Source organism: Chionomys nivalis, chromosome 24 (assembly GCF_950005125.1).
Source record: "Chionomys nivalis chromosome 24, mChiNiv1.1, whole genome shotgun sequence".
In the NCBI taxonomy this organism is placed as follows: Eukaryota; Metazoa; Chordata; class Mammalia; order Rodentia; family Cricetidae; genus Chionomys; species Chionomys nivalis.
In genome coordinates, this window is record NC_080109.1 from 8,449,600 (window position 1) to 8,475,770 (window position 26,171).

Genomic DNA, 26,171 nt, shown 5'->3' on the forward strand with positions numbered 1-26,171 from the left:
TTATTCTGTTCACTAATTCTAACTACAAAGCTCACTCTCAACTAAACGGTTCCTCTGAAGCAGCATAATAAAAAGAGAAATGTAAAGCCATTTCTGAGAGTCACCTGTATCAGCACACACACCCCGCCCCCCCCTCGTGTGTGCGCGCGCGCGCGCGTGTGTGTGTGTGTGTGTGTGTGTGTGCTGCATTTGGGTGTAGAGGCATGAGGTCAGCTTAAGGAGCATCCTCCTTGCTTTTTGAGACTGTCTCTCACTAGGGCAGGACTTGCTTACTATTGGGCTAGGATAGGGATAGGCATTGGGCTAGGATAGGATAGGCTGGCCAGTGAACACCAGGATCTGACTGTCTGCATTTTCCCTACTCTGGAATTTCAAGTACATATACTTTTGCTGCCTTTTTATATGGGTGATGGGGATTGAACTCAGGCACGTGGTGGCAATGGCAAGTACTTGACTAACAAAACTAAGGTTTTATGATTTGTGTTATTAGGAAGTACTTGTGATCATCTAAATCAGTATGCCATGTGCTAGTCTGTGTTGTCAGCTTGAATGGATTAAGGAACACCTAAAACCTTAGTGAAGCACATTGGCTGTGTTTGTGATCATTTCCAGAGTGCTTTAAGGGGAAAATCTCTCCAAATCTGCTTATGTGGAGTGCATGGTCCCATAAACTAGGGGTCCAGGTCAACTAGAGTGGGGAAAGGAGACCACCTCTCACTGCTTCCTGTCTTCCAGCCACATTACTGCCCTGTGGCGCCTTCAGGGTGAACTGAAGCCTCCAAAACTGAGCCAAATAAATCATTCCTCTTTGATTGTTTATACAGGCAAATTGTTACAATTACAATAAAGCTAACTGACACATTACTTAGCATTTGGGGACTTTTTATTTTTTAGTGCAGGTTGAAGGTGGATGAGATCACTTCCAGATTTGGAATTTAGAATCTGGGACCTTCAGTTATCTGTTCATGAAGGACCATTTCTCACCCAGAACCGAGTACCTTGTAGTGTGTTGCTCATCTCCAATGGCATGAATGAAGCTCACAACTGTCCAGGGAAGGAAGCTTGTCAAAACAAGGTCCTCGGACCTCAGCTCAGTGGGCACTTACTGTTTTATAGCAAACTTTTTGTTGACTTGCCATATTTATAGGTTGTCCATGAAACCATTTCAAATGAAGACACGTGTGGAAGGAATAAAGAAGCACATGGCAGAATAATTCTGTATTTTAAAAGCCTTATTGAAACCGTTGATGTGTATCTCATGCTTGGAACCATAAGTGGGTCCAGTTTGTAATGTATATTCTAAAATCAGTTGTGTTGTGAAGGGTTTGGAGGAGCATTTCCGTAGTAACAATATTGAAAGGTTGGTAGTTTTGGAGGAGAAACTGCTAAACACAAGATCAAGAAGAGTCCCAGCACTAGGACATGCCGACGGTTTGACTAGGCTCAATGTACATAGAGATGTCAGCGGGTGCGCGCAAGGCTCAATGTACATAGAGATGTCAGCGGGTGCGCGCAAGGCTCAGTGTACATAGAGATGTCAGCGGGTGCGCGCAAGGCTCAGTGTACATAGAGATGTCAGCGGGTGCGCGCAAGGCTCAGTGTACATAGAGATGTCAGCGGGTGCGCGCAAGGCTCAGTGTACATAGAGATGTCAGCGGGTGCGCGCAAGGCTCAGTGTACATAGAGATGTCAAGCGGGTGCGCGCAAGGCTCAATGTACATAGAGATGTCAGCGGGTACGCGTAAGGCTCAATGTACATAGAGATGTCAGCGGGTGCGCGCAAGGCTCAATGTACATAGAGATGTCAGCGGGTGCGCGCAAGGCTTAATGTACATAGAGATGTCAGCGGGTGCGCGCAAGGCTTAATGTACATAGAGATGTCAGCGGGTGCGCGCAAGGCTTAATGTACATAGAGATGTCAGCGGGTGCGCGCAAGGCTTAATGTACATAGAGATGTCAGCGGGTGCGCGCAAGGCTTAATGTACATAAAGATGTCAGCGGGTGCGCGCAAGGCTTCTAGCCATCACCCTGGTCACTGAACCTGTCAGCACTCTGTCTTAGGTGATAGTCACATGTATTCTTAAGAGTAAGGTCAGAATGATCCAATTGATCCTGCTCTGCCCTTTGTCATCTCATTCTCACTGAAATACTTGAAAACAGCCTTTCTTTTGATCACCTCACTCTAAGCTTTCAAGATAGTGACCCTGCTGTTCTTTGCAGAGTGCTTTTAATTTCAAAGTCATTGTCTACACTCCGTGACTTTAAAAATGTCTGGCCACCTTCTTCATGAAACGCTCATTGTCTGATCTTGTCACCTGCTTTCCCCTTTCAATAAGCATACAGGCCAGTGTTGCCTTTGCTACTTACCCTTGGTCATTTTCTGTTTTCCTCCAATGACATACCCGCATAAGAGTAAAGATTTTTTTTAAATATTTATTTATTTATTATGTATACAATATTCTTTCTATGTGTATGCCTGCAGGCTAGAAGAGGGCACCAGACCTCATTACAGATGGTTGTGAGCCACCATGTGGTTGCTGGGAATTGAACTCAGGACCTTTGGAAGAGCAGGCAATGCTCTTAACTGCTGAGCCATCTCTCCAGCCCCTAAAGATTTTTTTTTAATTTTTTTTATAAAAATAAAACTACCTTTTTTCATTATACATACCAATACAAGTTCTCATTCCCTCCCCTCCTCCCACCCCCATATACCCTCCCACCCCACCCCATCCAATCCTCAGAGAGGATAAGCCACATTGCTTTGGGGAAGGTTCAAGGCCCTCCCTACTATATCTAGGCTGAGCAAAGTATCACCCAAAGAGAATAGGTTCCCCAAAAGCTAATACATACAGTAGAGATAAATCCTGGTGCCACTGCCAGTGGCCCCTCAGTCTGCCCCAGCCATGCAACTGTCAACCACGTTCAGAAGAACTAGTTTGGTCCTATGCTTGTTCCTTCCCAGTCTGGCTGGAGTTGGTGAGCTCCATTAGCGCACGTAGACTGTTTCAGTGGGTGTCCCCATCTTGATCTTGACCACTTTGCTCATATTCTCATTCCTCTCATTCTTCATCTGGTCTTTTGGAACCCTAAGAAAAACATATATAGATCCACTTGAAAAGTGGAAACAGACAAGATCACCTGATAAATTGAGAGTATGAGGTGGGAGGAGTAGGGAGAGTGGAGGGGGAAGAGAAGAGTGGGGAGGGATGAGGAGAACTTGAGGGAATGGGATAGTCGAGAAGGAAGAAAGGAAGATGGTCAGAGATGAGAACAAAGAAAGAGATGTCTTGATTGAGGGAACCATTATAGGGTTAGCAAGAAACCTTGCTCTAGAGAAATTCCCAGGGATCCGCAAGGATGACCCCAGCTAAGACCCAAAGCAATAGAGGAGAGGGTGCCTGATCTTGACTTGCCCTGCCTGTAGTCAGACAGATGAATATTTTAAATATTACCATAGAACCTTCATCTAGCAACTGATAGAAACAGAGGCAGAGACCAGCATTGGAGCACTGGACTGAGCTCCCAAAGTCCTGGGGTTTTCTTTTTTGTTGTTATTGTTTTTGTTTTTTTTTTAATTAAATCACTGCTTGACCTATTAGCTCTTGTTCCTTATTGGCTAGCTCTTACATCTTAATTTAACCCATTTCTATTAATCTGTGTATAGCCACATGGGTGTGGCTTACTGTCAGGGTTCCCTCCTGCTATAGGAAGATTTTAATTTTTTTTTTTTTTTTTTTTTTTGGTTTTTTGAGACAGGGTTTCTCTGTGGTTTTGGGGCCTGTCCTGGAACTAGCTCTTGTAGACCAGGCTGGTCTCGAACTCACAGAGATCCGCCTGCCTCTGCCTCCCAAGTGCTGGGATTAAAGGTGTGCGCCACCACCGCCCGGCCAGGAAGATTTTAATTTTAACACAGTAAAATTGCATATAACAAAACCGATATCAAGCAAGAATTATAGTTACAATATTTATATCTACTTTATCTTTTATCATAACCAAGGAAAACTATAGCTATCTATTCTTCAACTCTGTCAAAGACTCCAGAAGGATAGAATATTACCTAAGTAAACAGGAAATGTGTTGTTAGCAACTTCCAAAACTCTATAATTGACAGAGACATCTTACTACCTAGACAGTTGTCCAACGTTTTTCTGTAATGTTGCAGGCACCCTTCTTCGTCCTATAGTATCTGACAGATGTTTCCGTGAAGCAGGAAATTTCAAGACAATTCCGCCTATATTGGCAATTTGTCAATCAATTTCTTGTGAGTCCTGCAGAATGTCTAGCAGACTCTTTCATGAAGCAGGAACCCCAAAGGACTGTCTCACCTTCTTTAGGCAGTTATCTCTCTGTGGGTTCTGCATGTCCAGCTCACTCAGCATAATATCAAGCAGTCCAGGCAAGAGCAGTCTCTTTGCCCAAATGTCCAACAAACTCCATAAGAGCCTCTTCAGTGCCCATCATCCACTTGAAATAGATTGGTACTGTGAGGAGCAGATGTGTCTCATTGCCATGAAAAGTCCTAAGTTCTTAAAACATGTTAAATGCCATATTTTGAAGGTCTCTGAAAAGTTTGAAGAATACCTAACTGAAATATATCTCTATATATCTAGAAAACCTAACTAACTTGACTATTATAGATGATTGTCTATTAACCTGTATTTCTTAATTATATATTACACTTTTAAATGAACTGCACAAACACAATACCTTAATCAAGAGCAGAAAAATATATAATAAGGTTGACATTAAATTTCTATCAATAGACCAAGACCCATACCAATGCCCAAATTCCCAAATACTGTTTATAAGTGTTTGTTCACATTTAAAGGGGGATATGCAATAGATTTTTTTATCAGCTAATGTGTATTACCTACTGTGCCAGTAGGTAAAATATTTAAAAAGTGATCCTCCTATTATCAAATTCGATTCCTCTTCAAGGCCTATCTCTGGTCCTATTTTGTTGTTTCTCTTTTTTTATCATTGGGACCATGGATTCTTACTATTTATCCTATTTTTTTTTTAATTCTGTAGTATTTATTTTCACTATTATTGCTTATCACCCCCCCCTTAGTTTTAAGTTTGTTTTGTGTGATTATTTTGTTTTATTGAGAGAAACTAGCTTTGAAACTCAAATGAACCTCTAACTCAGAAACCCTCCTTTCTCTCCAAAGTGCTGGGATTAGGTGTATATACAGCCACAAGGGCAGATCACCTAGAAGCTTATTAGGTAGTTACGTAGGAACAGGAGGCCTGTCATTGGTATTTATCTACTTTTGCTTGCTTAGCTCTGGGCCTATTTTTTCTCTTGCATTGACATATTAAATATGGTAAGTTTTCCCTGCCTATAATTCTGCTCTTCGGTTCTTTCCTTCACGTTTTTTAGAGCCAAAGCAATGCTCATAAATCTACCTTAATATGTTACGTTAGTGATTTTCTCTTCCTCTGTAAAGTTTAGGAACTGGCTTTGGTGGTGTTCTGTAAAGTTGGGGAGCAAAATTTAGCTCAGTAAAAGAAAGGGTTTTTTTTGTTTGTTTGTTTGTTTGTTTTTTGCATTTTTAAAAATTGCCAAAAACAAGGACTCAGCTGTTAGCAGATGTTCAACCCCTTTCACTGCAGAGTACAGTAGAGCACCAACCACTTAAATTTGACAGGGTATTGGAGCCTTTGAAGCACTACTCTAGCCCTTTATTTGTCAGACAATTGAGTTCTTCAGAAGAAAATTAGTTCTTCAGAAGAATATTGTATAGACCTGTTTAATGATAAGCATTGTATCTTGTATCTCTAGGTACAAAACAGTCATTTGTTCAGTGAATGAGCAATGTCTAGGCTCCTTGCATAGTAGGGATAGAAAGGGTGCTCTTTACTTTCATTCCAAGAGGTCTCTCTCTCTCTCTCTCTCTCTTTTTTTTTTTTTTTTTTGATTTTCGAGACAGGGTTTCTCCGTAGCTCTTTTGGTTCCTGTTCTGGAACTAGCTCTTGTAGACCAGGCTGGCCTCGAACTCACAGAGATCCGCCTGCCTCTGCCTCCTGAGTGCTGGAATTAAAGGCGTGCGCCACCACCACCCGGCTCCAAAAGGTCTCTTAAATCTTGGGTTTATAAAGAAGAGCAGAATATCTTGCTGACTGGGTTGGCTTTCACATGGAAAATGTATTAACAAATCAGTTTCTGGGTGTGATAGCCAGCAACTCTAATTTTAAAATGGGTGTTTCTAGAATTTTGTTGTTTTCCTTTAATATAAATTATTTTTTCTTCTTTCTCTTTTAGATTGCTGTTCTTCTTTGTGTACCATTCTTTATCGTACATACATAGAAAAGGGAAGAAATTCTGCAGTGAATGAAGATTCCTCTGCATTTTAGCATTGCTTTTTCTACGGTAGTTGGTTTTTGAATGAGGATGACAATGGAAGAGATGAAGAATGAAGCTGAGACCACTTCCATGGTTTCTATGCCTCTCTATGCAGTCATGTATCCTGTGTTTAATGAGGTGAGTGCACATTAAAGATTTCTGCAATTCCTTCGTATCTGCTTCATTTACTCATCTGTTCTTCCACATTTCAGGCATTTGTATGAACTGAACTCCCATGTGTTGGCGTTGGGTCTGGTCCATACATACAACTGTAGGAACAAAAGCAAATAGTTTGGTATTCTTAGTGTGGGAAATAGGTATAGCATGGACCTTGTCTGAGTACAAAGTTGGAAATTTGTATCAACCAAAGTTTGTATCTGTAAGATTATGACAGCAACAGACTATTGTGAAGATTAGAGATTTTTCTGTAGAGACAGACTGACTCCACAAGCACTTAGTTGATGCCTGATAGAATGGCTGCTGCTGTTAGAATGTTCTCAGTACTGTCAGGAGAGGCTGGGGTGGTGAACATGGTTTTGTTAAATCCTGATCACAACTGAGAGCTATAAAAGAAGTGCTTCTTGTGATGTGGGTAACCCTCTTGTGCCTAAGTGCAATACAAGCCTGTATAAATTTGAGGAAAATTGAGATGGAGCTGCTCTGCAAACAGGTCTGGGCTTGTATACCAGACAACTCTTGGGCATTGGAAGCCAGATGAGTAAGAAACGTATTAAATTCATTGCAGATATATGGGTGTACAGTATACCCCCAAATGACTCCCAACAGAACTTTGCTCAAGTACTTCACAGTTTACAGACTTCAATCTGAGATATGTCTGACCTTCCTATGACTGTTTTCTTTGTAAGATGCAAATGTGCAAATTTAGTCTAGAAATCCCTGTCTTGAATACATGTTACCAGATCTGCACTTGCTGTTCTGGTCTTTTACTTGCATTCCAGTGAGGATCAGACTGAGATATTTAATAATGCTACTGCTTGAAGGCACAGATCTGGCTCAGACCTCTCTTTGACTGGTCAAAAGAAAGCACTGTAAACCCAAAGGAGAACATGAGCTGTCAGTGTGGAAACATTCATCCGGTCTGCCTGGCCCTTTTTGTTTGTTTGTTTAATAGTCTGAAATCTGATGAGCTGTGCTATTACTTTAAACAGCATTCGCTATAATTACATGAACTATTGGGAAGTCGAAACTGTTTTCAGCCGGGCGGTGGTGGCGCACACCTTTAATCCCAGCACTCGGGAGGCAGAGGCAGGCAGATCTTTGGGAGTTCGAGGCCAGCCTGGTCTACAAGAGCTAGTTCCGGGACGGGCACCAAAGCTACAGAGAAACCCTGTCTCGAAAAACCAAAAAAAAAAAAAAAAAAAGAAAAAGAAACGGTTTTCATTGTTAGAGATAGACTTTCGCCAGTGTTAAAGCTGTTTCTAGTCAGTTCTTTCCCACACTTGTGTTCTGGGCTTCCTTACCTCCCCCTTACCTAGTTAGTGCACTTCACAGGCCTCCGTAGAAGCCGGATTAAATACTAAGCTAAGTGGTGTACTGTTTATGCACATTTATGGTACATTATTTTTGACAGGTTGTTACTTTGTCTTTGTCCTGTGCTGCATAACTTGTACTGATACATTTCTTACGTGTTATTTACTATTAAAATAAATTGACCTATTGGCCCCACATTTGATGTAAAATTAGTCATTACATTTAACCTTTTAAAAAATTGTTTTTATACGCACGAGTGTTTTGACTTCTCCATGTATATGTATGTGTGCAGTTCCTGTAAAGGCTAGAAGGAATTCTTAAACCCCCTGGAGCTAGAGGTACAGATAGGTACGAGCCATCAAGTGGGTGCCCTTAACTACTCAACCTTCTCTCCAGCACCTACCGTTAAACTTGATTGACTAGTTCAGAAAAGTACTTAATGCTGGAATGGTAGAGGACACATGGAAACAGCTCTGAAATTCAAAGGGTCTAGGTTTCAGTTTGAGTATTAATAATAATAATTATTATGTCAGAACTATTTGCTGATTGGCAAAAAATAGGCTATGTTACTCCTTGGCTGATGAGTTACAGTAATTAAAAAGGAAGGAAGTATGAAATAGAATACAAATACATGTCTTCTTGTTCATTACTTGTATGCATACGCAGAACTATAGCTAGGGAATCAGAGCAGTGAATTTATTCTTAATTCTCATTATTTTCAGGGATCAAATTGATGTGTGTATTGTTTGTTTTAGGACTTAGAATTCTGTATCTTATGTGTATATCATGTAATCTGTACTATAAATCTATCTTTAAGGTAGAATGCATCTTATTTTTTGAAAATTCTTTTAGAGGTTTGAGTACAAATTTTAAATTTATAAAGAATTATGACTTATATTATTAAAACATTTTTGCTTATTGTGTGATAGATTTTCATTACTAGAGAACGAAACATCAGAAATGTTTTTTCCCCAAGAACATTTATACTAATCTTAATTTTAAACTTTTCATTGTAGCTAGAACGAGTAAATTTGTCTGCAGCTCAGACCCTGAGAGCCGCTTTCATTAAGGTGAGATACAATAACTTTTTAGGATTATTAAACTGTTATATGTATGTCTGAATATTATGAGATTGTTGCTAGTTTTCTTTGAGTGAAAAATATTTTAGATTACTTAGATATTTCTTATGCTTTGGTCTTTCTATAAAGCTTTAAACACTTAGAAAGCAAACCACACCAAATGATGCTTCAGATCATCACTTTTAGAAGTATATTTATGTTCTTTCTAGTCTTAAAAACTTGTTTATAAAAATGAAAATTAGTTGTACTTCATATTGTTTAATTATGGGCTATAAAAATCTACCTTATATGTGGCAGATTAAAGTTACTTTGAGAGTACAGTTAAAGCATTCCAAGTGAGATTCTTCATTATCCTAGATCTGAGCTGTTGATTTGATTGTTGCTGGCAAGATATTGAAGTCTTAGAAGTATGATTTCTTCAAATTGATGTGTCTTGCGTGTAAAATACACATGCTTCTTGATTTTGTATTAAAATGAGCATTAGCTACCTTAGTAATAAGAATTCGTTTTAGATACACTACTAAAGCAGCTTCACTGTCTAAAAGCACTAGAAAACTTAAAGCTGTGTTCATGGTGTATTTCTCTTGTGTAGCTGTACTTCACAGATTAAATGTACATATTAAGCATATTATTTTCAAATATTAACTGTTTTCTCAACGCACAATTTGGGTGCACTCAGATTCATTTTACTTGTTAATTCCCATCATTAACTAAAATAACTCATTTTAAGTCAAAATATTTAATTTTTTAAGTTTTCTTTGTTCATTTTACATACCAGCCACAGTGACCCCTCCCCCCCCCCAGTTCACTACTCCCTCTTGCCTCCCACCCCCATCTACTCTTCAGAGGGGGTAAGGCCTCCCTTTCGGAGTCAACAAAGCCTGTTATATCAGGTTGAGGTGAGAATTAGCCAATAAGAGGCTAGAACTAATGGGCCAGGCATTGTTTAAATGAATACAGTTTCCGTGTAATTATTTTGGGTAAAGCTAGCCAGGCGACAGGACACAGCCCGCTGCTCCTTTTACTACAACAGAGGCGGGACCAAGCTCCCTCCCCCCCTGCATCAAGGCTGAGCATGGCATCCCACCATACGAAATGGGCTCCAGAAAGCCAGTTCATGAACCAGGGATAAATCCTGGTCCAGGGGCCCTTAAAAAGATTATACCATGCAACTGTGGTGCACATTCAAAGGGTCTAGTTGGTCCCATGCAGACTCCCCAGCTGTCATTCCAGAGTCCATTTAATGTTAAAAATAAGAATGTACTTAAATTTTTAGTAGCTGTTATCTTTAGTGAAGCTCAAAAATAGTAAAGCAATGTTTCCTTGAGGAATTCTCTCATGACAGAAATACAGTTGTGTGGCTGTGATAGATCTGTGTATCTAGGTTTGTCCGTGGGTACATTTGTTATCCACAGTTCTGATGTTTTTGCTCTGCTTATTTATTACTGAGATAAAGTCTTAAGGTTTGCTAGGTCTGACCTTGGACTTCTTCCCTCAAAAGACCGTTTGGTCTCAACCTTCCAAGTACTGGGAACTATAGGCATATACTATTCTAGTTCAGGTCCACAATGATGATTCTTAATTTCAAAAATAGTGAAAATCATCTGAGAGCAACATGGGTCACATAGTTAAACAGTGATTTATTGTTAAATATCACAGCTAGCTAGATTTCAAATGAAATAAATTTTTAACAATGCTATGTAGAAATGTGATTTTGTGTTTTTGAGTTTCTCTTTTGAGAAACTAGGGAGATAGATGGCTCAAAGGTAAAAAACTTGCTGCTTCCTGAATTCAGTTCCCAGCATCCCAATCAGGTTTACAACCTATAATCCAGCCAAGGAGATTCTGTCTGTACCTCTAGCTACTTAGGCACCTTCACTCTTGCACACACCCACCTGCAGACACATAATTAATAAAAATGAATTTTAAAAAAATCTTTTGTTTTGAGCATGGCAAAGAAATACTGTCTATCTGATTTTTATATTCGTACTTTCAGTTCGTGGCTTATTCACTGTTTTTTAAATCACATTGTATCCTTTTTATTTGGAGAAAAAGAGGATTAATAATTTTCCTCAAATAAAAAATATATCACCAGCTATTTTCTTTTAAGTTATAAATTCTGCTTGATTGCCGGTTACCATGCCCCTCTTGACAGTTGCTAACATGTTGTGCTTTCTCCTACGTTGGTAATCACTGGCCACAAAACTATGCTTTCATGGAGTGGGATGTTTTTCTCTCATATTCGAGTGTTTACAAAGGTTGAATATCCATCAGTTTCAAGGTTGGAATCTATCAAGTGCAGATAGCGTCTGTGATCTAAGAATAGAGGTTCCAGAGGTCCCTGTGCAATTTGAGCTTTTGAAATAGGTAGCTTGGCCAGGACTTTAGCCAAAGACACTAAGACATATAATTCCCTAAACTTGTGTTCAGGCACCCTGCAAACTCAGTGATATTGTGTGAAGTAATTTATTTAGAAAGGTGAACTCCATGATGCTGAGCATCTGTTTATATGAACTTCACTTGAAATAATTTGTTATTTCAACATGCTAAATGGATCTGCATGCCTTTAAATGATACCATATCTTTGTGGGACTAATAAAAAGCAAGTACCACCAGAAAGTCTGTTCAAGAAGAAACGAGAATGGTAGTTCCAGTGTAAGCCCAGTGTTTAAGAAACTGCACTGCTCAGGAAATGCAAGCATCCCCATTAATACAGAACCTTTATTAGCAATGAGGTAACGTATTCTCTGTTTCGTTGTAGGCATAGAATTTAAGTTTTGGGGTTACCAAGTTGTTAGAATATACCACTTACCTAAGTTACTTGTACAACATAAACTACTTAGTAAAGAGCATTTGGTGCTAAGAGCTTTGTGAGCTAAGAAAGTTTAGGGCTTCTGTGAGATTTCTGCATTCTCCAGTTCTGACATTTTGCTTTTCCAAATCAAACTAGTACTTAAAACTTTGTGTGTAGAGTTAGAGCATTTAATTCCTTCAGCACTTGAACTTAATTAGCAAGATGCTTTTCTGCTGATATTGCCTGCAAGCACATAGCGAATGCTCCCACGGCCCCAAGACAATTCCTTATTATGTAGGTAGACTTAATGCTACTTGGACAAGGAAGTTAAACAACTATTACCAAATAAGCACCAAGTATAATTTTTGGCAATTCAGCAAACTAATACTCTAGCAGAGCATTTGACTATATTTGATAATTTTTCTTTTAAAGGTTACATTAACAAAAGAGAAACAGAATTTAGAAGCCTCATTAATCGTTTATCTAAGTGAAAAGCATAGCATTTGACATCAAGTACAGTGATCCCAGCATTGAGATACTTATGTATATTTTGTGTCTTTTCCCAGTTTAGGTCCCAATCTCTGTGGTTTTCCTACCTGAGACCTCCTAAGAACAGGAGTGTTTTAAGAAAGTGGGAAACAGAAGAAAACTTTAGCTGCAGTGATATTAGAATAAAACAGCAAAGGCAGAGAAGTTAATTGTGTTTGACAACTAAGGAAGTAGGGAGAGTGCCACTGGATCAAAAGTGGAAATGGTGTTTCTGTATGTTAACTGAAGCAAAAGAGAAAAACCATCATCATATGGATTTAATCGGCAGCCCTTCTGAAGGAGACAAACTTTTAATGTGATTAGGAATATTTTTAGTAACAGAATAAGCCAAAATTATTGAGAAAATGGAAATGTGAGATTTGCCTTTACATTCAGTCTCTTGGTGTGGCTAGATTTTAGTGCCCTATGAATTTCAAGTCATGAAGAAGGAATGCCCATTTATTTGTCATGCTCTTTATATAACTTTCAGGGTTTTATATGGAGGGCTGGTGAGATAGTTCCATGCATAAATGCTGTTGTCAGGAAAGCCTGATGGGTGGCATTCAATCCCCTGAACGCACACAAAGGTGGAAGGAGAAAACTGAGACCCCAGAGCTGTCCTCTGACCTGCACATGCACATGTGCCTTTGCCCTGACTCAACAACTCAACAGACATCCTATTACACACACGCACACGCGCGCACACACACACACACACACACACACCAATAATAATAAATAAAAATCAACTTCCACAGAGTGGTATTTTAAAAACCATTCAACAAAATTTGATATGAAAGTAAAATAGGAAATGGAAATTATTGTATGGAAAAGAGGATAAATAGATATTATTAAAAACCACAAAAGCTACCCTAGTTTTGTTTTTTCTAGAATTTAATTCTAATATAGTATATCGTCACAATACACTTGATAAGAGTTACTATTGTTTATCCTTAAAATGAAATTTACATATGCTGAGAACCCTCAATGTAGTTAGATTCATGACAAGACTAAGATATGAAGAGAGAGAGTGTTTTGTGTTTGTGTGTTTCTAATGGTTAAATTGATTGAAAGAGGGCATGGTGAAGAGGCAAGGAGTCCTGAGTACCTCTGTGGCTTTTCCTAGAATGAAGAGCTCTGATGCGTAAGCCGAGCAAAGCTGAACATGGTGCCCACAGAGTTTTCTGTCCTTATGAGTGAATTATTCTGAACGATTAAAGTTTAGCTTTAAAATGCTGATCACATGAAAACATTTTCTCTTACAGGCTGAAAAGGAAAACCCAGGCCTCACACAAGACATTATTATGAAAATATTAGAGAAAAAAAGTGTAGAAGTAAACTTCACTGAGTCCCTTCTTCGTATGGCAGCTGATGATGTAGAAGGTACGGGAAAGGAGAGTTGTTTAGTCTCTTCGTTCTTGAGAAGCCCTTCCTTCAGATCTTACATTCAACCAGGCAGTCTTCTCCTCACACATCTTCATGCTTCTCGCAATGCTAGTGGACGTTGTGCAGAGTAGACGAGCAAGCCTTTAGCTTGCCGTTATTTGTCAGATTTAGTTCAGGGAGATATTTGTTGATCTGCGTGCTTTGTCCCCCACCCATTATTAGAGTTTCATTTCATTAAAGGTCTGAGGTGTCTGGTGCTGCGTCTGAAAGGGATGCGCCGCCTGTCTTACTTGATGTCACTACTGGTAATGTCTCTTTCCCACCACAGAGTTGAGGGGCAGCATTATGTTTTTAACATTGTTTTTGCTACTTTGAGTTTTAATAAAAACAATTAGAAATAGGCTTCACTTAAAGTTAATAGCATTTTCCAATATTTAGAAAAAGATAGTAGTGTCCTATATTTATTAATGGAGGACAGAAGAAAAGTATTTGAGCTTATTTCATGAATTTCTTTTCCTGAGACCGAATGCTTGCCGCCAGTTTGACCAGCCGTTGTTGAAGGTGTAAGTTGCTCAGCTTCCTGCTAGGCAGTGAGTCTGGTAGTAGGCTTGTTCCTCTCCTAAGTCTGATTGAACCTCTTTTCCAAAAAGCCATTCTGTGATCCCAGCCCTTATGTTGGGTTCCAATGAAATTTCAGGAGTGTACTGAAAATTACAACAACTTGCTTAGTGGTTTTAATATAATAAGCCACAGTATATTCCACATTATAGGGTTTTGCTATAATGAGCCATAACATATTGAACTCTATAAGGGTTTTAGTGGATTTCACACTGTTGGGGTTTAATATAATGAACCATATTACATCTGTGCTGTAGAAGTTTTAGTATAGTCAGTCGTCACATATTTACTACCAGACACAGTTTACTATAATAGACTGTAGTGTGTTTCACAATGTTAGAATTGTAAGATACCAAACTCACCTTTCTTTCTTACTGATACATAAATGACTTTTGTAATCTTCATGGATTTCATTATTTAAGGGTATTGATGAGCTTGGATGGATCAATGTGTTTCTAAGATTTTATTAGGTAATCCCATATATCTGAGACGAGAAATATTTAATCCTGTTTTACTTCAGAGAAAACCTAGTGTTTTTGTTTTGTTTTGTTTTTTGTGTTTGTTGTTTTCTTAAAGTGGACCAAGTTGAACTTCCTCTGCCTTTTCTAACTAAATAGCTTTTCTCCCACTGTATCCTTCTTTTGATCTACTCTTAGACTTGAATTTTTTGGAGAGTCACATGACATTTTTTATTGTCCTTTTGTTTTCTCAGAGTACATGATTGAACGGCCAGAGCCAGAATTTCAGGACCTAAATGAAAAGGCACGGGCACTTAAACAGATTCTCAGTAAGATCCCAGACGAGATCAATGACAGAGTGAGGTTTCTACAGACAATCAAGTGAGTGAGGTTTTTCTTTTGATTTGTTTAAAAGGAAGAGTTAAGTCTTTTTATTTTGATATGAAATGTAATTAAATATTTTGGAATTATAAATCTTATTTTGGATCCTTTTACTTTAAATATAATGGCTTCAGAATATTCTGGTGTTTTTAGAATTTTAAATTGCAATAGTGAGTAAATTTTCAAAATAGTGAACAAAATTTGATAATAATTTAAAGTGCATAAATAATGGGAACCTGTGGATTTCAAATGAAAACATGCACACACTAAATTGGTAGCAATAAAAGCCAACATTATTTTCATTTCAGAAATGACATAAGTCTTTGGAGGAAGTGAATATATAGATGTCACTAGCATTTTCTGATATTGACCAGACTGAACCTCCAAATCCCTGCTCTTGAATTATAGGTATATTAATAGATTCTAAGAAGCTGACGGGTAGGCAGACAGCAGAAGCAGTTCTAGAGAACTAGGTCTCAGTCTTGTTGCCCTTTTGTCTTATTTGGGTTTTGTTTGCTATGATAAAGACCAAGGGTATTTTACTTATGAGGTCACAGTCTGTTGAGGAAAGCCGAGGCAGGAGCCTGAAACAGAGGCCATGGAGGAGTGCTACTGACTGGCATGCCGAGCTTTGTCATATACCTCATGTTCAGGGTGGCACTACCCACAGTAGGCTGGGCTCTCCCACTCCAGTCATCAACGAAGAAAATACCTACAGACTCAACCACAGGCCACTCTGATGGAGACTTTTTTTCTCAGTTCAGTTTCATTCTTCCAAGATGACAGTAGATTGTGTCAAGTTGACACTAAGCTAACCAACATACCGTGCCCTTTAGTATCTAATTAGTGCAGTGTTTTAGGGAAACCATAGGTAGAAATTTCTGGGAAGCATACTTTATTAGCACATGTCTCTGTAGCCTAGGCTACACTGTATGTTACCTTGAAAGCATAAAGTTACACAGTTGTAAAGTTCTCTTGGAATAAATGCTAGGTTTGTCCTTCATTAATATTCTGTATAACTTATGTTACAAAATGCTGTGTCGGATGTTTGGAGCACACGTTTTAAGTGATATGTCCCAGTATAAAAAGTGATTTGTAATAGATAGACAAACAGACGATGATGATGACTTTCTTCTTCTACAGCAGTCAGAGTACCAGGGGTATGGAAAAAGGTCTTTACAATTGTTAGGGAACTATATTTTTAACTTAATGTGCTTGAATGAAATGCATGACATAAGAATGGATCCATTGTTGCTGATCTTAAGCTTTGTTGCTTAGATGATTTATTTATTAAGTTTCTAATTATATAATGTGATTTTAGTTGCTTTTGATAATTATATATTTGTGGATAAAGTTATACTATGCCTCTATGTAGACTGACAATCAAAGTCATACTTTTAGCAGATTTTGCTTCAGATCATTGACATAGAGGATTTTAGAATCAGCAAGGACTTAGTAGCAGCAATCCCTTATGTTGGAAACACTATTTCAAGCCCTTTCCTGCGTTAGTTTATTAGTAAATTTATTAGTAATTATTTCTCCAAGAGATGAGGAAAATGATACACACAAAAGAAGTTATATTTCTAAGGTTATAGGGCATTTTAGATTTATAACATTGATCTAATTCTGTGAAGACAAGTTTCTGTTATTTGAATAAAATATAATAAAACATATTATCCATTGAATGTCAGTAGATTAGAGAGAGGACTATATAATGAAAACCAAGGCAGAAAGGTACAACCAGAGACCCCATCCCTTACTTCGTTTCCTTCCTCCTAGGGCAGTGGTTCTCAACCTGTGGGTTGCAGCCTCTTGTGGAGTGCCACATATCAGATGTCTTATATACCAGATATTTATGTTAGCATTTATAATAGCTCCAAAATTACAGTTAAAAAGTAACAACAAAATAATTTTATGATCAGGGGTCACCATAATCTGAAGAACTGTTTTAAAGGGTTGTAGCATGAGGAAGGTTGAGAAAGTATAACTGCCCTAGGAAGTCAGTTAGGCATCTTTCCTAAACCTACTGTGGCTTCCAGGAAATAAGTTGCAAGCTGTATTATGAACAGCTCAGCTGTAGCTCACACCCTTGACAGTGTGTCCATAGTTTTTAACAGAGGCTTGACTGTTGGCAGTATTTCACTTCTACTTTTTGAATGTGCTAAGCACAATTAAATTAAGAATAATGACAATGGCATTGCATTTTCTATACATTTGAGGATTTATTTACCTTGTTAAGTTTCTGGAAGTAATGTGCACACATTATTTCTGAAATGAGAAGTCAATTATACATGAATAGCACAAATGACTACAGCTCAGTTTTGTTCTTTAACATACCTTACATTCATATTTAAAGTAATTACCTTTCTTTCCCATATTTTTAGCAACATTAAACCCATATGACTTACGGCACCAAATATTATAGACATAAATGATGCTGTGGTTTGTATTTATACAGTGAAAATATTTCTAATGACTAGAAAGTATGTAAGCATTTTTAAATGTATTTGCTGACTTTGTTTTGACTCTCCATTGTAGCACACAGACAGCTGTGTTACAAGTTCCTTAGCTTCTTATTTGGTTTCTGACTCTCAGAAGTGAAGGTAGTACTTCTGGGAGCTGAAAGAAAACCTGGAGTATACTCATCACATTATAGCCTGTGGAAGGAGAAAAGGGCTCTTTCTTTTCTCTATCTTGTTGATAGGGAAAAAAATGATCCAATCTGAGAACATTGTAATTTTTGTTTGGTTAGTGAATGCTTTTGTTTTTCTCCATTTGAACTTGTATAGATCTTTATAGAACTAATTTATATTAAAAATCTGACACATTCCAATTGATGATGGCTAATGGAGAATCCTGATGTATGCATCAAAAAGCCATGCATTCGTTAGTTTATTCTGTATGTTGTTTTTGCTAAGTCCTGTGTACATTTCATCTGATGTCCATTGCCTACCATTACATTGCAATTAATGTGTTAACCAAAATTTTCCTACTTAATAACTGCAGGTGCTCACTTCTTTCTCTTTGTGCCATAATGCCTGTCAGTTATATCAGATCCATAGGCTGTGTACTCTGCAAAATTGTATGAGAATTATTTTACCTCAATTCTTTATCTGGTTCTCTGAGTATTCTTTTGTGATGGTACATTCTTTTGTAGTTTGCTAACTCTTAGGTTACTAATATTACTAATAGAATTCAGTGTCCCCAATACAAACCTTGGTGCTATAAGTAAAATGCTTTTCTGTGTATATATGAATAATGTAGTTGACATAGGTTATTTCAGGATGTTTTTTAATAACAGTAGTTTGCTTTTGAACTCCTGGTAGATCAGGCTTAGGGATAGATAGTGTTGATCAATACAGGTAATGAAAATGTGCTATACCAATAAGGTAGCAGATCTTAGCTGCTTATTCCCTAATGCAGTGGGTTTAAAATGTGCCTCATGAACACACTCGGCTGGGGAGTATTTTTCCTACCCCCACGCCAGCCACTGTTTTACAGTGTAATACAATTTCTTAATTGTATTATAGTTGATGTACAGGAATTCAAAGGTTATATCTATCAGTGAGGTGCCAAATACTGTTCACTGCATGTTTGCCTTATGTAAACTTTAAAAATCATAGGTGTTTTAGAATAAATGGTATGTAATTATTTTCTAAGTCATTTTACTGTGCAGCACCATAATTTGCTACTGTCAGTAACTTAGTACCCAGTGATCAGACTTTGCCTGTACACCTTCCTCTACTGTCCCCAGCCTTTTATTCTCAATATTTATCAGATCTCCTTTTTGACTCTACTTACAAGTGAAGAAATTATATAGTATTTTATAATTCTTCTGTGCCTGTTATATTTTATCTAATAATAATCTCTGATTCTTCTGATTCTATTCATATTGTCGTGTTACAGGGTTCCACTGTTTTTCACCGTTGAATAGTATTCCATAGGATATGAATAGTTTGCATATTGAATAGTATGCACCGTGTTTACTTTATACATTCCTCCAGCAGTTGATCGACATCAGGCTTGTTTCCTATTTTTTACTATTTTGTGAACACCTCCATGGTGAATGTAAGAGTATAAAACATCTGTTTGATGATCTGTTTTAGATATGTACCCAAGCAGGGACATTGCTCATGTGCCCATATTTAACTCTCTGAGAAACCCTAATGCTGTTGTTCATAATCACATGGTAATACACAATCCCACATTCAGTATTTGTGACTTTTCTGTACACCTTGCTAACATTTGTTAACATTGTGATTTATTACTGTCACTCATCCTCGGGTAAGGCAGTGTTTGGGTTTTGTTTGTTATAGATTTGGGTTTCTTTGTTACTGAGTAGTATTGTCTTTTCATCTACCTGTTGGACATTGGTGTTTTGAGAAATGTCTATTTAAGTTTCTTGTCCATATCTTAATCTGTTTATTTTGCTACAGTATTTTATGTTCTTATCTGTTGTTTGGGTAACCTTAGAATTTTTTTTAAATAAAATTTGATAGTAATTTTATCAGAAAATATATTGTTTTATTGTTCAGAAATTAGAGAGCTACGATTCTTTCTGTTCAAGTTTCACATTGTGCTCCAGATCAGTTGAAAGCCTTGTCTACACTCCCTGGCCTACGTTTGACATTGCATGGTTGCATTTTGCTTCAGAGTCACTGGGTAGAGCACTCCTAGAGTCCTGCCTTGAAGCTATGGCCACCATGCCACCGATCTCTGTCATACTCCAACCCATGGCAAGAGAAGTCCAGAATACTGAGGAGTTAGGACCAGGGCCCATCCTTGCAAAGGTTCTTGCTATTTGGTAAACTTACTAGTAAAGAAAGTTCTAGGCATCAATGATGCTCCTAGATTAGAAGTCTGGTAGAGTAGGGTCTGTCTCTATGAAACTTAGAGCTGCTCAATAAGCTCTGCTGACAGGGCACCCTGGGAAACTGCCCAGTGTACCTTTCTTAGCAAGTATGGTCTGTAACCACTCTGTACTTTGGGTTGAGGTATTCTTGGCAGAAGACCCTTGTGCCACTGTACTGATGCCACATTTTGTTATGCATGAGTCTACACAGTCTCAGGTATAGAGAACTGTTGGTGGTATAGTCATCAGTGTTATAAGCCAAATAGTTTCATGCTGGGACAGCGCTAGAGTCTATTGTGAGCACTGGCCTCCTAGTTTTGCTACTTGGGTTTCAGAGATGGGTGAAGGAGGCAACCACTTGATACCAAGGTTAATGATACTAATTGAGTTGTACCTGAGCCTTAGCTTCAGAGATCTGTATTGTCTCCGAATGAGGGCAGTACTCCTTAGGCAACCTAAATATGACTTGCAGATGCACAGAGCTGTTCCTAGGTCATTTGTGTTCCTTTTCTCATACAGGGCCTTCAGTGTCTCTTAGGTGCTTTGCCTCATGATGGACTTGAACCTGGACAATGAGTAGGGCAGAGCTGATATAGGAGCAGTTGAGGCCATTAGCCTTGTGACCTGATGCTCTTCTAGCAGAAAAGTCCACAAGCTTCTGGGGCTTTCCCAGCCCTAGGTCTTGCTGTGGCTTTGCTAGGACTATTGCATCTCTGTGGATCTCTTCCTCCTCCAACTGAGAGGTATCTCTCTTTGTACTGGGGTTGTTGATGTTGAAGGACAAGGACGATGCAGACTTTCCTTCCTACTTCCTGTAATGCAACTAAAACCAGGCTCTCTGATCCATCACCTGTTTCCCTAACTTTGTGCTGAATGTTTGGATTTGTAATAGCTCTTTAGTTTGGTATGCTGAGGAAGGATTCTCCAGAGACTGTGATTCAGCCTTTCGTCATGCTCACCTTTCAGATTCCCAGTTCTTAAAGCACATCTAGGGTAAACTCTACCAAAGCCCTTTCTTCTCTTCCTGCCTTGCATGCCTTTCCAGGTAAGTTAAGCAGACTGTTTGTGAGCTGCTCATTGACCTGCCCTGTCCAACCATTTCCATTATATTCACACCTTCCTCATTAGCCATGACAAAAGTCTGATAGTTATTTTTTTGTAGAGTATTAAAATATACTAAAAATAATGATACATTTATATTTCTCTATGATTGCTGTTACCTTCTTAATTATATTCTATTTTAGTTAGCTCCAGTATGAATTTATTGAACCTTACGTATATAGAGATTTAACATTTTTTGATTGGTTGCAGTTAGCTTTTCTCAAAAACATAGGAAGATCATATGATATCATTTTACTACATCACAGCAGGACAAAATATCGAAGCTGTTAGAAAATAGAGAGACCCTTCCATGGTATAGGCTGCTATTATTAAACTAGCAGCAGTGGTGGTAACAAGTATCCAGGTGACATTTTTGTGTCAAAATAATTCTATTCAAATAGGTAATACTCTCAAATATAGGAGCTGACATATATTTACCATAATGTTTAGTTTTGTTTTAAGTTATTACTACTTCAGAATGCACTATTAAGTCCTTCACGAATTGAGAGAATTAAGTATGGAATTGAAGAGTTCTTTGAGGGTCTGGCTGATATGACTCAGTTGCTAGAGCGCTTGCCTAGCAATCATGAAGAGGAGGATCCAGTGTCCAGCACTGCATAAACTAGGAATTGCTACTCTGGAGGTGGAACAGGAGGATCATTCGGAGTTCATGGTTATATGGGAACTTCAAAGCGAGGCCTGGTTATTTGAGATCCTGTCTTAAAAGCACACCTTCAATCCCAGCACTCAAGAGGCAGAGGCAGCACAATCTCTGAGTTACAGGCCAGCTTGGCCTTGTTAGTGAGGGAAGGGGCGGTGGTGTAATGTGATTCATAATTACACAGCTACACATGTATATGCCTTCAGTATAGCTGACTTTAAAGATTCTTTGTCCTTTCTCCACAGGGATATAGCTAGTGCAATAAAGGAACTACTTGACACAGTGAATAATGTCTTCAAGAAATATCAATACCAGAACCGCAGGGTAAGTTGCTTGTTGTTGCCACTCTAAATGTTAGCTGGTCTGCAGTTGTTTTCTGACCTCTATACTAAAGGGTTTGGTTGTTGGAAATTGTCTCACTGAGTTTGTCTTCAGATGTAAACCTTCTGTGTTTATTTTAGTGAACACTCTTAAAAGACTTACCAAATATAAAGTTCATATTCATTATAGTCATTGGCCTTTAACTTAGTCTTTTGTTCTGTTCTTTTGACTTAGTTTATTTTTCTTTTCATAAATACAGGCACTTGAACACCAAAAGAAAGAATTTGTAAAGTACTCCAAAAGTTTCAGTGATACTCTGAAGACATATTTTAAAGACGGCAAGTAAGTACTGTCATTTATACTTTTCTACTAAAATTAAATGTATGTGTTTTTGTAGGACATTAAAACTATGTAAATTGTGCCAGTAAGAGGACTCCATGGGTAAGGGCTCTTGCAGCCTGACTTGACAACCCACATTTAATTCTGAGCGCCCACTTGAGGAAGAGGAAGAGGAAAATTGGGGAGAGAAAGGTCAAGCCATGCAAGTGAAGCTCTTGTTTCATGTTACTACTGAGGTCATCTGGGCAACAGAGGTAGATGACGGGAAAGTGAGGTGCTGCTCCTCTGGTCACAATTCAAGCTCGGCTGAGAATTTGAGGCTCGTCTTTACCTGTCTCCTAATACCTTTTCTTTGATCTTTTGGTGTTTTGTTTTTGCCATTTAGAGATACAAAGCCATACCCCTAAGTAGTTGTTCTCAAAAATGTAGTGGTACCTCATGGAGGTCTGGACTTGGGGCCCAATAATTTCTAAGATTTCCTCTGATCCTATCAAAGCTGCCAGTCCTTTGAGAAAGTAGTGCACAGAGGTTAATACAATAATTCTTGATCCTGTCTACATGTTAAAATCATCTTGGGTTGGGTCAGGTTTTAAAAATGTCATTACCACAGTTCCACTTTGAGAGATTTCTACCCCTATCCTGCATAGGAACATGGTCTAGAATGTTAGGTAAATCTGTGCAGGTGGCTTTGGAGTGCTGCCAGGCTAGGGATCCACTATCTTAAAGGGTTGGTAAAGTGGATTGCCACATTCTTCTGCTAAATAAGAGGTGTACTAAAGAACAGGATACTCTGAATGAAAAGAAAACAAAAGCAAATACATATTTAAGAGAACCATAGGAAAGTTGTAACTTTCCATAAAATGCATAGAGTGCTGTAGATTTAAGGATTGTGTGTGTGTGTGTGTGTGTGTGTGCGCGCGCGCACGCGTGCACTCAGGATTTAAACAGATGGTTGTGAGTCACCACTTTTGTAGTATGGTTTCATGTAGGCTGTTGACTGTCCTTCAGGTAATGTGCTAGAAATTGTATTGAAAAAGACTTGCTTTGTTTTCTTCTGTTTTGTTTTGTTCTTTAGGAGACAGCCGTGGCTTTTTATTCCAGGCTGGCCTTCAACTCAGAGATATTTGCCTGCATGCTGGGGTTCAAAATGTGTGCCACCACACCTGACTGAATAACTCATTAATAATGTATAAAATTAGTAAAATATTTTAAATAGGCACCGCAACTTAAAATATCCTTGACCTATTTTAAGATTCTATATAAAATCATACTCTTATGAAATTTATTTTAGTAATATTTTAGAATAACAATACATTGAAATAAAAATTTTAGGGTCAATTTTAATAAACAAATTAAATACTTTGATGTATATAACAAATTAAAGATAGTTACATGTTCCATATGCAAATTCAGATTGGCTAGGGGAAATGATCCTTTGTGGCTTAGTTTAATAAATGAAGTTCAAATAACCAAAGGTATAATTTACATAATGGTATAATTTCTAATTTTAATTAATAAATCATGTATAATAAATATTGAAAAGTGGAAATTTACATTTCAGTAGTCTAAAATTATTTAGGTATGGATTAGTCAAACTTACTATTTCCCCGCTCTTCAGCAGCTTTGAATTGAATTTTGTTTTGTTTAAAAATGTGCCTTGAATTTTGTACTTCTTTTCTCCAAATGGAAATTGTTAGTGGAGTGCACTTTTAAAAGATCTTGAACTAGGGATACAAACTCTCACTGGTTCTGCTGGGTCATTCCTAACCTGCCTTGCTGAGAAATGTCTAAGGTGAAGATCCAATCTTCAGCCCTGGTGCAGAGGGCTTGATAAGGCTACAAAATGGGACTAGCCACACGGTGAGACTAATGGCTCAGTTCTGCCCTGTGCTCTCTGGGCAGAGATCCTAGTGCTTAGTGTGTTTTAAAGTACACTTTTGGGTTTGTCGCATCTCAGATACTCAATCAGTTGGTTTTCTTTTTTCTTTTTTTCATTTTTTAAGTTGATTTTATTGAGCTCTACATTTTTCTCTGCTCCCCTCCTTTCTCCCCCTCCCCCCCCAGTTTTTTTAAAGGCAGGCAAGGCTTTAGATAGAGTGGGTGAGATTAGAAGTGATTAACTTTTCTGTTTTTCATGCCCATTGATGCCAGATGTTATTGTGCCGTTATAGATCTTGAGGTTTCCTATCATTCTGCAGCAGACTATGTTAACTGGAGACCTCATCTGAATCCTTTGAGCATATAAAATTCTATTTTAACAAAATTTTTAAAGTTTGTATTTTATTTTACATTTGAAATCACAGCTGAAGACCAATCTGAATAAACCCTCTTTAACCAGTGATTTGCTTAGCCTGTAAATGGATGTTGGGGTAGCAACTCTTCAATAACTTACTGCCTGTCAGAACCACCAGGGGGCAGTAATTCCTAGACACTACAGTTTGAAACACTGAAAATGAAAGTTTAGAATACACAGTGTTAATTTGCTTTTCCCCCCTATATTTTATTGCTACCATTGGTATAAGACATTAACTATAATTATTTTATTTTAAAAGTGAATTTGGGTAATGAAATTAATGCTTGTTATTTTTCTTTTTAAACAGGGCAATAAATGTGTTCATAAGTGCCAACCGGCTAATTCATCAAACCAACTTGATACTTCAGACCTTCAAAACTGTGGCCTGAAAGCTGTATATGTTAAGAGATGTACTTCTCAGTGGCAGTATTAAACTGCATTTATCTGTAAATTTTAAAGTTTGACTGTATAAATTATCAGTCCCTCCTGAAGGGATCTAATCCAGGATGTTGAATGGGATTATTGCCATCTTACACCATATTTTTGTAAAATGTAGCTTAATCATAATCTCACACTGAAGATTTTGCATCACTTTTGCTATTATCATTCTTTTAAGAATTATAAGCCAAAAGAATTTACGCCTTAATGTGTCATTATATAACATTCCTTACAAGAACTGTAAATATTGGTGTTTGTTTCTGACATTTTAACTTGAAAGCGATATGCTGCAAGATAATGTATTTAACAATATTTGGTGGCAAATATTCAATAAATAGTTTACATCTGTTAAACATTTCTTTACTTGAAAAGGAAGGATGCATATATATGTGTGTATATATGAGCAGAAGACCAAGACAACTTGGTCTAATGTTAAAGATCTTTTATTGGGAGCTTACTAGCAGTTTATCAAATAATAAAGCAACAAGAATTCCTATTTTTTGTCCTTAATCACTTTGGGCAAAATATAGTTAGTTAAAATAGTTATGTTAGTTGTTACATATAAAGAACTGGATATTTTTTCACTGTTTCTAATCTTTAGAGACTTCTGAGAAGAGTGCAATCTACAATGTCTTTATACTGTAATGATGCTGTCTGAACTGTGTGACATTGTAGATTTTGACTCCAAGAAATTACTTCTGGTATGCTAGAACCTAATAAGCTTTGCACATTGTCCCCAAAGTAGTCACAATTAATAAAAACTATTCCAGTAGTTGCATTGAGATTTCATCAGTGTTAATATACACCCTTTAAATATGTATAATTTGTTTCACAGCAGAGAAGTTATAAGGAAACTATGTATCTAATATTCATTTTGAGTAATTTGGGTATTCAACTGATAAAAATAAAGGGAAAATCAGGTTTTGTTCATCTTTTATAAAGAAATTATTAAACTAAATCTGTTGACAGTATATTTTGCCTATAATACAATTTAGTTATTTTTGTTCCATTTTTAAAAACTGAATTTTTAAAAATTGTTATTGATAACATAAAACGACCCTCATAAATATGTCAGTATGTGAAAG

General features: G+C 37.7%; 1 protein-coding gene across 1 annotated transcript in view; it reads left to right on the forward strand.

Annotated features, from left to right (window-relative positions):
- The window catches only part of Pdcd10 (programmed cell death 10), a 36,207-nt gene extending 10,627 nt beyond the window's left edge, over nucleotides 1-25,580 (forward strand). The window contains exons 2-8 of the mRNA XM_057757063.1: nucleotides 6,266-6,484; nucleotides 8,854-8,907; nucleotides 13,504-13,621; nucleotides 14,955-15,081; nucleotides 21,941-22,019; nucleotides 22,276-22,358; nucleotides 24,956-25,580. Coding sequence (XP_057613046.1) covers nucleotides 6,389-6,484; nucleotides 8,854-8,907; nucleotides 13,504-13,621; nucleotides 14,955-15,081; nucleotides 21,941-22,019; nucleotides 22,276-22,358; nucleotides 24,956-25,037 — 639 coding nt within the window. The 5' untranslated portion in view covers nucleotides 6,266-6,388 and the 3' untranslated portion in view covers nucleotides 25,038-25,580. The remainder of the gene's footprint in view (nucleotides 1-6,265; nucleotides 6,485-8,853; nucleotides 8,908-13,503; nucleotides 13,622-14,954; nucleotides 15,082-21,940; nucleotides 22,020-22,275; nucleotides 22,359-24,955) is intronic.
- Nucleotides 25,581-26,171: the final 591 nt, after the last annotated feature.